Genomic DNA, 13,670 nt, shown 5'->3' with positions numbered 1-13,670 from the left:
TACAATGGTAGCATCACCCATCCAGGTCTCACACTTGTCAGGCCCCTGTTCACTTGTCAGGCCCAAGTGCCCAGAGCGCTGGATGTGAGGATCACCCATCACTAGCAGGTATGCACAGTGAGCACACGGACCCTGGAAGCTTAGGAGATAAGAGTTAGTGTCATTCTACACATTCTGGAAAAATCTGGTACCTGGAACAAAGACTTATACATAGCATTACCGTGTTCAGTCAGCCTACGCTGGTCCCAGCATGGAAGCTTCTCAATAAATATTCTTAAAATGAATAGGGATCCTGTGGTTCTTCTGCCAGGCACCAAAATGTGAATGTTCTCAACTTTAATACCTATGTGTAAATTATTTCTGTACAAAAATAAAAGACTGTAATTCAGTGACACCATTATCTCCGTGTTCCATAACCTTTCTGACGGCTGAGGCTCACAAATCTGGGCTGTGTGCTGTGTAGATGTCAGACTCTGCTCACGGCAGACCCACAACCTGCTCGGCAGGGACTGTTATTTCAGGCGAAATTGATTTACCCCGCCTACATGAGGACCTCTGACAATTTACGTGTTAGGACGGCTTATAAGCATCTTAATCAGCAGGGCAACTCAGCAAATAAAACACGAAACCTTCAAAGTGCACATACCCAGAATGCTCATGAAAGAAAGAAGTCAACAGCTAGGTTCCCACCAAGGGATTCTGTCCAGCAAAGGATACTGCAGGCCTGAGGCCACAGCACTGGTGCGATAACCTCCCAGACGCTGCCCACTCTCGGAGCAGTGCCAGGCAAACTGCTTGTCCTGTCCCGTGCTCAGCACCCACTCCAGCTCCAGGACAAACTGGATCATCGTCACTCGGCTCTGATGCGCTGAAAACCAAGAGACAAGAAAACAACCCATCAAGCATCCTAAACAAGGCGTGGGCCACAGAGGTGCAAGGTTGTCTCCTCCCCCGCCCCAGCGTAAGCCAAACAGTAGATCATCATGGCAAACGCAAGCTGGAACAGTGGTTCTCATCGGGGGTACAGCCATGCCCCCGGAGAAGACCACATCCGAGTCCCTATAAGAAAATGTTCCCAATAACCCAAGGGCCAGGGGCCACCTCTTTTAGACTTGTTAGAACAGCTGGTCTAGAGAAAGCCAGATCACTGTGACTGCAAAACACGTTAGGAACGATGCTCTCCTAGTAAGTTACTGGGTCAGTTTATTTAAGCTTAAGAAAAAAAGCAAAGAGCAATACTGCCCTCCTTTTGATGAAGGCTGGCTTTGAAACCCACAACAAAGTTCTAGATGAATTTCCCATGACAAATCAAATGCTTGGAGCTTGGAAAGGACGGCAGAATTATTCTCAAGGGCCACATAAAAAAAAAAAAGAATGAAATATCCCCTACATCAAAGTATACATAATGAGATAATGGGAGCAAATTTCCCAGGGTTGCTCAGGAATAAGGGAGCCATCCATCACCGAAGTATGCATCACACAGTTTCAGAGTTAGAAGACACTATTCACGTCCTCGACCCCCTCTCCTTGCTTTGCATGTGGGCAAACTGAGGCAGGATCAAGTCGAGGAGTTTGGCCAAGGTCTCATGGCTTCTCAAGTACCAAATAAAATCAGTAAAATATTTGCTTTCTTCTTCTTATACAATTCCAGGGGGAGAGGTATGGGGGTGTCCATGGCCACTGAACAGAGCTTACTGGAATAAACAAAGATTGAAGTCTCGGAACTTGGACCTCACCAGGCTACCTGTGCCCAGGAGGTGGCAGCCTGGTGGGTGAGAGGAGACATCCTGAGTGTGACGAGGTGACAGAAAAGACATCAGCTTCCCATTTTCATCATGAAAATAGGATGAGACACGGATGGATCAATGCAGCTCTATCAGCAGTAACAATATCACTGCCAATTTCTGAACGTCTAACAAGTGCCAAGGACTCAAACATATTCTCTCACTTAGTCACTGCAATGACTCTGCAAAGCTGGGGGGCCTCTTTCTTTTACACACACAACCTGGTCTTGGCAAGATGGCCCTTCTAGACTGGTGACCAAACAGTACGGCCAGAACCACAGTGAATCCCTTTGGGACAGACATTTCACCAAATGCCTGATGTTTAAAAACCTGACATCTGAAGCTGGAGTGTCTAAAGGGATTTAGAAGGGGCAGAGAAGCAATAATACTATAACTTCTCTGCACAGTACCTGCCTTTCAGAGAATTGGCTACCATCAAGATCAAAATGCTGTCTTAAACACAAAGATGGGACTTCCTGGAGAAACTCCTGTCGTGTCTGTGTCATCAAATGCCCAATTTAAGCTCCACCAATGGTGGAATAAAAGCGGACTCTCTAATGGTTCACTTTCAAGTCTGCTTCAGGCAGAACGTGGCCCCTGGCACCTTGCTCCCTGTTTTCAAGAAGGCACCATTCACCCTCTTCCTGTTACTTTCTAAGCCCAAGGGGATGACAGTAGGAAGACAGGGGGTTTACAGTGCTCCAAGCTACCATCCTGCATCCGAGGAGGAGACAGAGACTCTAAACTCTTATGTGACTTGCTCAAAGCTGCACAATCACTGAGTGACAAGGACGGAATTAAAACCCTAGTCTCTCTGCCAAAGGCGGTTCTCTTTCTCTGTCAGGCTGCCTATGACTACTGAAAATACAAACAAAGACCAACAGAAACCAAACCCTAAAACTCAAAGCGCATACTCTTTCTACGATGACAGAATTCTCTTATTCAAAAAGAAATCATTTGAAGATACATACGTAGCGCTAAGCTTCAGGAACCTAGGCTTGAAGCCTGGCTGTACTTGTTAAACAGGGGCCACGATCCATCTTAGGGAGGAAACATCTAGTTTCTCACAATTAAGTACACGTGACCCCTGAACCAGGCACGTTTGAACTGCATGGGTCCACTTATACGCAGGTATGTTTCAACAGTAAATACCTCAGCACCTCCCCATCTGCAGCTGGACAAGAGTCAACAGCATGATGTTAGCTATAGTTTGTTTGTTTGTTTAATAGTTGTTTCTCTCTCAAGCTGAGGAAGTTCCTGTCTATTTGCAGCTTGCTGAGAGTTTAGATCATGAGTGAGAATCAGGTGTTACTGAATGCTTTTTCTGTGTCAATTAATATGATCCTATGATTTTTCTTCTTTAGGCTTTTGATGTGACGGATTACACTGATTTTCACTGAACCAGCTGTGCCTATCTGGAATAAACCCCACTTGGTCATCGTGTATAATTCTTTTTACATGTTGCTGGATTTGCTAGTATTTCTTTTAGGACTTTAACGTCTAAGTTTATGAGAGAATTGGGGCTGTAGTTTTCCTTTCTTGTAATGTCTTTGTTTTTGGAATCACTTGTTTTAAAAGTGATTGTTTTAAAAAATGGTAATGGAGATGAAAATCCACATAATATAAAATTCCCCATTTAAACCATTCTTCAGTGTATAATTCAGTGATTTTTCGTATATTCACAGTGTTGTGCAATCATTATGGGGAATGTTCTATTTCTAGAACATTTCTCTCACCTCCAAAAGAAACCCATACTTCCAATCCCCTTAGCCCCATCCCTGAGGAACCCCTAATTGACTTTCTGTGGCTATGAATTCTCCTATTCTTAACATTTCATATAAATGTAATCATATGATGTATGGTCTTTTCTTTCACTCAGCATGTTTTCAAGGTTCATCCACATGGTAACGGGTATCAGCACTTCAGTCTCTTTTTGTGGCCAAATAAGAATCCACTGTATTGATAAACCATATTTTGTTTACCCATTCATCCATCTGTGAATATTTAGGCTGTTTCCATTTCTTGGCTATTGTGAATAAGGCTGCTATGATATGGACAAACACCTGTCCCCGCTTTTATTTCTTTTCGGGAATAAACCTCACTTGGTTGTGATGTACTTCCCTTTTTATATATTGCTGAATTTGATCTGCTTTAATTCTGCTTAGATTTACTTGATTCTATTTTCATGGGGGATGCATGGATACTATGCATGCCTTATTCACTATTATAATTTTCAGTTATTGGAACACAGTAGGTACTCAATAAATGATCAGTGATACATAAAACACTAAAGAATAAACCCATAGGGATGGTGATGTACACACTGCTATATTTAAAATAGATAACCAAAAAGGACCTACTGTATAGCACACGGAACTCTGCTCGATGTTATGTGGCAGCCTGGATGGGAGGGGAGGAATACACGTATATGTATGGCTGAGTCCCTTCGCTGTTCATCTGAAGCTATCTCAACATTGTTAATGGGCTATACCCCAATGCAAAATAAAAGGCTCAAAAGAAAAAAAACACAACTAGTTATTAAAGGAAAAAAAAAAGAATAAACCCATAGGGAAATGAATTTTTGCTCAACATCTAGAAATGAAGAACTTAATGCTGAGAATTTTCTAAAATCAGGAGGGGTTGCTATGTCTAAGGATACCTCAAGAGGAGAGGCCGGATGATCATGAATGAGGTCACAAGATGTGGATGAAATGACCTCTAAGTGTTCCAAAGTCTACTTCTAATATTCTGGCCCCTGCCACTGTTGACCTGGAGGACACACTCCTTAGTGAAAATTTGCTCCTGATCTGTATTATGTAAATGGTCTATGGAACAATGCCAATGTTGAAGACACAATAAAACCCGAACGCCTTCCCTGAGACAATATGAACCTTTCAGAACCGTTAACCAGAACTGGAATGAGCTCCGTGGAAAGCAGCTCACTCCCATGCCTGGCCCCACTCTCCAAGTCTGCTGCAGAGTCTGCAGGCAGGCGGGTGGAGCAGGGAGACCAAGGACAAAGGCCATGGGTGCTGGAGTCACGTGGGAACTGGACTGGCTCTGCAAGTTACCAGCTACAGGACTACATGCAGTCAGCCAACCTCTTCAGGCCTCTGCCTCTTGATTCAAAAACCGGGATAATATTCACCACAAAGCACTGCAGTGTTGTGTTCCCAGTGACTGTTGTAAAGTTAAATCCCACCTTGTGGCCATCAAGGAACATTTCAAAGTCGAAGGCAATGAAAACACTACTCTCATTCCTACCTTGATAGGTTTTCACAGGAGTCATCTTGTTATAATCTTCTGATAAAATAAACTCCTACAAAAGAGAAGGAAAATATTAAGCAAAAAGAAATTCTTTAAGTGAATAAACACCTTTGGTAAAAATTGGATTGTATAAAGCAAACATCATCACTGAATTACATCTAACATTAGTATTTTGCCAATCAACTCAGCATTTTCTGTACCTCTCTAAAAGTAACAATCATAATTATGATCCAATGCAATTATCGTTAATTTTTAACCTTACAACTCTGAAATTGATTTTTTTTTTTTTTTTTGAGTATACATGATAAGAAAACTGGATCAAGTTCAGAGTTTTGATCCAGGTCAAGTTTGAAGGTAAATCCAATTCAAATTACTTTTTTTCTCGGTGGTACCACAGCTGAAATTTTGCAAGTCTCTGGCCAGAGATCAAACAGGATGGTAATGCTCTACTAGGAAAATAAGTTAGCTATTTTAAAGATTCTGTTTCCAATAGCAGTCTTATTTCCCAGTACAACAAGCTTCTCAAGGCTGCGTCTTACTCACCCCTGTGCCCCCACAGCAGCTGACACTGCTTTGGCACAGCAGTGAGTCAAGAAATAGTGAAAAAATGGGCATGTAAAAGACAGTCAATAAATAGTGGGAAAAAAATATGTAAAAGGTGTCTCCCAAACTGTATAACACATTGTATATACTCTTTCTGAAGACACAGAAGAGTGATTTTGTGTTTATGTTAGCCTACTTCACCTAAGCACAAAGACCTATATGTAGAAGCCAGTCAAAGGTATATACGTTCCAGCCAAGTTTTGAGTCCTTTAACTTCTTTCAAATGCAAAATCTGAAAGCAGCATTTCAAATTTTGAAATGCCCATATATTCTTTTTTTAAAAAATATAAATTTATTTTAATTGGAGGCTAATTAGTTTACAATATTGTATTGGTTTTGCCATACATCAACACGTGTTGCCCATCCTGAACCCCCCTCCCAACCTCCCTCCCTGTACCAGCCCTCTGGGTCATCCCAGTGCATTCTTAAAACAGTATATTCTTAAACAATAGGTTGTCAAATATAAGGAAAACTGCCAGGAGTAATAAATTGATGTCTTTATGGGAACTGAAAAGCAGAACAATGAATCTTTTCAAAACATTTGGAGACTTTCAGAATTGCTCCTTGATGACTTCAAGAAAGGCGGTAGGAGGACAGATATACAGACACGTGACTTGCAATCCGGGTATTTACTGAATTCATATAGTTTCTGTGGTTTTTCAGAGGTACATAATTACACTGCTTTTGCAATAGGTGCCACAAAGTTAAAGTACAAGGTGATGTGAGAGGATAAACACCTTAACAAAGTCCCTCTGGGTATTGACTCTTCCACCCCAGCCCTCCTTAAGAAGCTTATCTGCAAATGGCTTTTCTTCACCATGTTTTTCTCAGTAATAACATTATGCAACTTGTCATTTTTTAAATTCGTTTCATTATTCCTTCAAGGAGTGGCATAATATTCATTTCTGGTTTCTGAAGAGCTAGGCTCACAATTGAAGAGAGCAGACTAATTTTTAGAGAAGTCAAGTAGTTTTCCCATAAGGAGATTGTAAGTGTGGGTAAAAAGGCACGTATGTATCTGAGCAATGGTTCACGACCATCCTTAATCCCCGGCAAGAATAGCTCAGCTCTGGGCCCCATTCTTTATTTATATTTATTACTGGAGGATAATTGCTTTACAATGTTGTGTTAGTTTCTGCTGTACAACAAAGTGAATCAGCTATCAGTTCAGTTCAGTCGCTCGGTCGTGTCCGACTCCCTGCGACCCCATGAACCGCAGCACGCCAGGCCTCCCTGTCCGTCACCAACTCCCAGAGTCCACCCAAACTCATGTGCATTGAGTCGGTGATGCCATCCGGCCATCTCATCCTCGGTCGTCCCCTTCTCCTCCTGCCCCCAATCCCTCCCAGCATCAGGGTCTTTTCCAATGAGTCAACTCTTCGCATGAGGTGGCCAAAGTATTGGAGTTTCATCTTCAGCATCAGTCCTTCCAATGAACACCCCGGATTGATCTCCTTCAGGATGGACTGGTTGGATCTCCTTGCAGCCCAAGGGACTCTCAAGAGTCTTCTCCACGCCACTGTTCAAAAGCATCCCCATACTTTAGAGCATCCCAAATTTCCTATCATACACACAAAATGTATTTCTTAAAGGCAATTGCTAGTTGGGCAAGTGTTCACTGAGTTCTTATCATGCATATGTTATTTTGAATACATTGAAAGGGTTCTTTAGCTTGGGCAAAAGGTACATTAATTCCTATCAGAAACAGGCAGGATATAAAATAAAACAACTTGATGCAGATTTGTGTTTAGGGTTAAGATATACATATATAATAAAATTCTCAGCTCACTGCATAGGTGAATTTAATCTCTTGTTCATTTGTTTTTCCTATGAAAATAGATACATAATCATGGAGAAAATTTCAGAAACTGTCAGCATTTTTTTTCATTATTACTTTCTTGATCAAACAGACAATTTGCTATTCTGGGAAATGTAAGGCTGATAAATATTTAAAAGCTTCTTATGATACTATTTCTCAGAGATAATTATTATGAAAAATATTACTGGAATATGTAATAAAACAAAATATTAATATCATTTAATAATACTGTTTTCTGGTAACAAATCACGCACATCGTTCCATATGAGTACATACTTATCAACTTCAGTCTTTTTAACGACTGCATAGGATGTACTGGAATGTTCTTCTGTTGACAAATGTCTATTATTATTTTCAGTTTTCCTTATTAAAACAACAGAGACCTCTGTGGTGGTCTAATGGCTAAGACTCCGGCTCACAAAGCAGGGGGCCCAGGGACAACCTCTGATCAGGGAACTAGACCCCATCTGCTACCACCAGAGTTTGCAATCCGCACCTAAAGATCCTGCAGGCTGCAACAAAGGTCAAAGGTTCTGCGTGCCACGACTAAGACAGAGGACTAACAACAGACGACTTCCTTGGTGGCTCAGTGGAGAGGAATCTGCCTGTGGATGACACCTAAGCCTGTGGACCACGTCCACTGAACCCGTGAGCAGCAACTACTGAGCCAGTAATCAACCACAACCACTGAGCCCGAGTACTGCAAATACTGAAGCTCGTGCGCTCTGAGCCTGTGCTCTGCAACGAGAAGCCACTGCAATGAGAGGCCTGTGCACTGCAACGAAGACCCACCACAACCCAAAATAAGTAAATTAATTTTAATAAAAGACATACACATTTAAGATTATTTTATCCATCTTTCTATCCTCCCTCATTTATTTTTATTTTTAAGAACATTTTTAGATTCCCAGCAAGATTACGAGGAAAGTCCAGATTTTCTCATAAAGCCCTTGTCCCCACACATGCATAGCCTCCCTCTTTATCAACATCCCACCAGAGTGGTACATTTGTTAGACTGATGACTTATATCGCACATCATTATCACCCCAAGTCCACAGTTTGCACGAGGCTTTACTCTTGGTGTTCTAAATTCTGTAGATTTTGACAAATGTAAAATGACATTATGTCTGGCATTGGAGTATCAGAGTATTTTCACTGCCCTAAAAGTCCTCTGTGTTTTGCCTGTTCATCTTTCTGTCCTGCTTAATCCCTGGCACCACAGAGCTATTTACTATCTCCAAAATTTTGGCTTATCCAGGTGGCCATACAGTTGGAATCACATTAAGCAGCCTTTTCAGGATGACTTCTTTTACTCATTAATACCCATTTAAGTTTCCTCCATGTCTTCGCTTGGCTTGATTGCTCGTTTCTTTTAGCTCTGAATGATATTCCATTGACAAGATGTACCACAGTTTACTTATCCATTCATCTACTAAAGGATATCTTGGTTGCTTCCAGGTTTTGGCAATTACAAATACAGCTGCGGCTTCTCTCCTAGCTCAGTCAGAAAAGAACCTGCCTGCCAATGCAAGAGACACAAGAGATGTGGGTCGGGAAGATCCTCTGGAGAAGGAAGTGGTAACCCACTTCAGTATTCTTGCCTGGAAAATCTCATGGACAGAGGAGCCTAATGGGCTACAGTCCCTGGGGCTGCAAAGAGTCGGACACGACTGAGGAACTAAACCACCACCAAACGACTGCAGGCAGGTTTTTGTGTAGGAGTACTTTTTTAACTCCTTTGGGTAAATTCCAAGGATTGGTGGGTGGTTGGTGGGACTGCACTGAATCCATAGATCAAATAGGAAAGAACTGACATCTTGACAATATTGAGTTTTCCTATGAACGTGGAACATCTCTTTATTTAGTTCTTTAATTCACCAGAGGTTTGTGGGTTTTTTCATATGTATCTACATATTTTGTTAGACTTGCACTCAAGTATTTCATCTTTCTGGATGCTAGTGGTATATATTTTTTTAAATTTCAATTTCTACTTGCTCATTGCTGGTATACAGGGAATGACTGACTTGTATATTAACCTTGAATCCTGAAATCTTAATGTTGTTGTTCAGTTACTAAGTCATGTCCAACTCTTTGCAACCCCATGGACTGTAGCCTGCCAGGCTTCCTTCCTTCACTATTTCCCCGAGTTTGCTCAAACCATGTCCACTGAGCCAGTGATGCCATCCAACCATCTCATCCTCTGTTGCCCCTGGTCTCCTCCTGTCTTCAATCTTTCCCAGCATCAGGGTCTTTTCCAGTGAGAAACCTCAATAAGACTGCTTATTAGTTCCAGGAGGTTTTGGGTTTTTTTGTTTTTTCTTTTTTTTACAATTCTTTGAGATTTTCTACATAAATCATCATGTTATCTGCAACAATGATAGTCTTAATTCTTCCTTCCCAGTCAATATACATTTTATTTCCCTTTTTTAAAAAAATCTTATTCCATTAGCTAGAGAACTCTTAGAACAATGTTGAAAAGAAATCATAAGAAGGAATCAAGGTTGAAAAGAATTATTGCCCTTGCCTGAAATTTGATTTTAGGGAAAGCTGCTGGATTCTCATCACATCTGTCTTAATGTTCACTGTAATAGCTGAGCATACAAATCACACAGTATATATAAGGAAGAGGGTAGTAATTATCTCCACTCTCTATCTCAATCCTTTGAGACAGTGCTAACAGTCTACTGTATCCTTTTCACATGTTTTTTTTTCAACCTAAAGAAAACCCTTATGTAAATATATAGTTTTTTTTTTTTCTGGTTTGTTGTGTAGTATAAAAATAGGATCATATTATATACATTATTCTACAATTTGTAATATTTGTAATATTTCAGAACTATCTTTCCAGGGCAAAACACACTCCAAAATATGGATATACCATATTTTGTTCAAATATCTTTCATTAAATGGACATTCTGCTTGTCTCCTATTTTCTACTATTATGATAATACAGCAAGAAATGTCTTCAAATGTATAAACATATGAACTAACGCATATGTTGCAAAGATGCTGGCTGAAAGATTGTGTACACTTAATATTTGAATACGCTCTGCCAGATCACTTTGTAGAAGTACGCAGAATTTCATTTCCCCACCATCTGGCCTTCATACGAAAGCCTACTTCCCCATATCTCATCAGCATTAGGTATTACTCATCTTTTCAATTTTTTTGCCAAATTAACATACAATTATCTATTTTATAAATATAAATATATATTTATATAAATATAAAAGAAATATTTTATAAAATATTTATAAAATAGATAAAATTGTCTATTTTATCACTATGGTTTAATATGCATTATCTTGATGGCTTATGAGTCTGAGCACTTTTTCTATGTTTATTTGCCATATACACTTCTTGTTTTAGGAATTTCATCTTCAGATTCTGCTGCAGCCTGGTTTCCTAAAAAGTTGAGTTTGAGGTGCAACTTAAGCGCTATTTCTTAGTTTGCAGATGTGGTATCCGTGGTCTGAGTGAGGGAGAAGCAAAGTGAAGCAGAAAAAGATGAATGGTGTGTCACTAACTTGGGCTGTGCTTCGTGAAGAAGCTCAGCTGGTTCTCCAGAGCACAGCAGGTCTCTAGACAGACAGAACAAACACCAGACTTTGGAAGAATCCACTGGAGAGCGGGGTAAAGAGGGAATTTATCTACCAACTCTCTGCTTCCTTGCTTTAAAATTTGATTATAACTCCACCAAACTCACCTTCCCCCTCCTTCTAGAAGGCTGGGTTGCCTATTCCTTGTTAGCAGTCACTGGGGGAAGCCAGATTTTAGGCCTTTCAAGGGGTGTACTTCATACAACTCAGAAAGTCACTGTGGAACCAGAGAGCTAGCTAGCTTCTGTCAGTTTTAGTTTAAAGATAGCAAAGAACAGGGTAGGTAAGAGTTCAGACCTCGAGCACTAGAACCAAACTGTCTGGTTAAAATCCCAGCTAAAACATATACCAGTTACATGATCTTGGGGAAGTTAGGATTTCTGTGCTTCAGTTTTCTTCTCTGTAATAGCCTCGTAAGACTGCAGTGAGGATTAATTAATATTTATGAAATATTTAAAGCAGTATCTGGCACACTTTACCTTCAGAAAATGAATTAAACATCTTATCTTTTAAAAAGGCTGCTTTTTGGCTTTTTGGCTAAGATCAGCTGTGGTATGGGGGCTTCTCGGGCGGTACAGTGGTAAAGAATCTGCCTGGCAGTGCAGGAGAGGAAAGAGATGCAGGCTCAATCCCTGGGTCAGGAAGACCCCTGGAGCAGGAAATGGCAACCCGCTCCAGTATTCTTCCCTGAAAAATTCCATGGACAGAGAGGAGTCTGGTGGGGTACAGTCCATGGGGTTGCAAAGAGTTGGACACGACTGCAAAACCTTTGACTGTGTGGATCACAACAAACTGTGGAAAATTCTTAAAAAGATGGGAATACCACCTGACCTGCCTCCTGAGAAATCTGTATGTAGGTCAAGAAGCAACAGTTAGAACTGAACATGGAACAATGGACTGATTACAAATCAGGAAAGGAATATGTCAAGGATGTATATTTTTCGTCCTGCTTATTTAACTTATATGCAGAGTGCATCATGCGAAATTCTGGGCTGGATGAAGCACAAGCTGGAATCAAGATTGCTGGGAGAAATATCAATAATCTCAGATATGCAGATGACACCACCCTTATGGCAGAAAGTGAAGAGGAACTCAAAAGCCTCTTGATGAAAGTGAAAGAGGAGAGTGAAAAACTTGGCTTAAAGCTCAACATTCAGAAAACGAAGATCATGGAATCCAGTCCCATCACTTCTTGGGAAATAGATGGGGAAACAGTAGAAACAGTGTCAGACTTTATTTTTTTGGGCTCCAGAATCACAGCAGATGGTGACTGCAGCCATGAAACTAAAAGATGCTGGAATGCAGGAGACCCGGGTTCGATCCCTGGGTTGGGAAGATCCCCTGGAGAAGGAAACGGCAGCCCACTCCAGTATTCTTGCCTGGAGAATCCCATGGACAGCCTGGTAGGCTACTGTCCATGGGGTCGCAAAGAGTTGGACACGACAGAGCGACTTCACTTCTTCACTTCTACAGCTGATTTACAATGTTGTGTTAATTTCAGGTGTACAGCAAAGTGAACCAGTTACACATATACATATATATCTCCACTCTTTTTTAGACCCTTCTCCCATACAGGCCGCCACAGAGGATTGAGTAGAGTTCCCTGTGCTATACAATAGGTCTTTATTAGCTATCTATTTTATATATGGTACTGTATATATGTCACCCTCAATCTCCCAGTTTATCCCTCCTCGTCTCCTTTCTCCCTTGGTAACCATAAGTTTGTCTTCTACACCTGTGTTTCTATTTCTGTTTTGTAAGTTCATTTGTGATATCATATGGTATTTGTCTTTCTCAGTCTGACTTACTTCAGTTCAATCACTCAGCCATGTCCAACTCCTTGCAACCCCACGGACTGCAGCATGCCAGGCTTTCCTGTCCATCACCAACCCCCAGAGCTTACTCAGACTCATGTCCACCGATGATGCCATTCCAACCATCTCATCCTCTGCCGACCCCTTCTCCCACTTTCAATGTTTCCCAGCATAAGGGTCTTTTCCAATGAGCCAGTTCTTCACATCAGGTGGTTAAAGTATTTGGAGTTTCAGCTTCAGCATCAATCCTTCTAATGAATATTCAGGATTGATATCCTTTAGGATGGACTGGTTGGATCTCCTTGCAGTCCAAGGGACTCTCAAAAGTCCTCTCCAACACCACAGTTAAAAAGCATGAATTCTTTGGCGCTCAGCTTTCTTCACAGTCCAACTCTCACATCCATACATGACCACTGGAAAAACCATAGCTTTGACTAGACGGACTTTAGTTGGAAAAGTAATGTCTTTGCTTTTTAATATGCCATCTAGGTTGGTCATACCTTTTCTTCCAAGGAGCAAGCATCTTTTAATTTCATGGCTGTAGTCACCATCTGCAGTGATTTTGGAGCCCCCCAAAATAAAATCTCTCACTATTTCCATTGTTTCTCCATCTATTTGCCATGAAGTGATGGGACCAGATGCCATGATCTTAGTTTTCTGAATGTTGAGCTTTAAGCCAACTTTTTCACTCTCCTCTTTCACTTTCATCAAGAGGCTCTTTAGTTCCTCTTCTCTTTCTGTCATAAGGGTGGCGTCATCTGCATATCTGAGATTATCGATATTT

The 13,670-nt window shown here is 41.0% G+C and overlaps 1 protein-coding gene across 1 annotated transcript in view; it reads right to left on the bottom strand.

Annotated features, from left to right (window-relative positions):
• WDFY2 (WD repeat and FYVE domain containing 2) overlaps nt 1-13,670 on the bottom strand; it is a 184,045-nt gene that overhangs the window by 50,221 nt on the left and 120,154 nt on the right. Inside the window, exons 4-5 of the mRNA XM_040266963.1 lie at nt 5,049-5,103; nt 718-868 (exon numbers count right to left, since the gene is read on the bottom strand). Coding sequence (XP_040122897.1) covers nt 718-868; nt 5,049-5,103 — 206 coding nt within the window. The remainder of the gene's footprint in view (nt 1-717; nt 869-5,048; nt 5,104-13,670) is intronic.

This window comes from Oryx dammah, unplaced genomic scaffold (genome assembly GCF_014754425.2).
Source record: "Oryx dammah isolate SB20612 unplaced genomic scaffold, SCBI_Odam_1.1 HiC_scaffold_24, whole genome shotgun sequence".
Classification (NCBI taxonomy): Eukaryota; Metazoa; Chordata; class Mammalia; order Artiodactyla; family Bovidae; genus Oryx; species Oryx dammah.
This window is presented reverse-complemented; position numbering and strand designations above follow the sequence as displayed.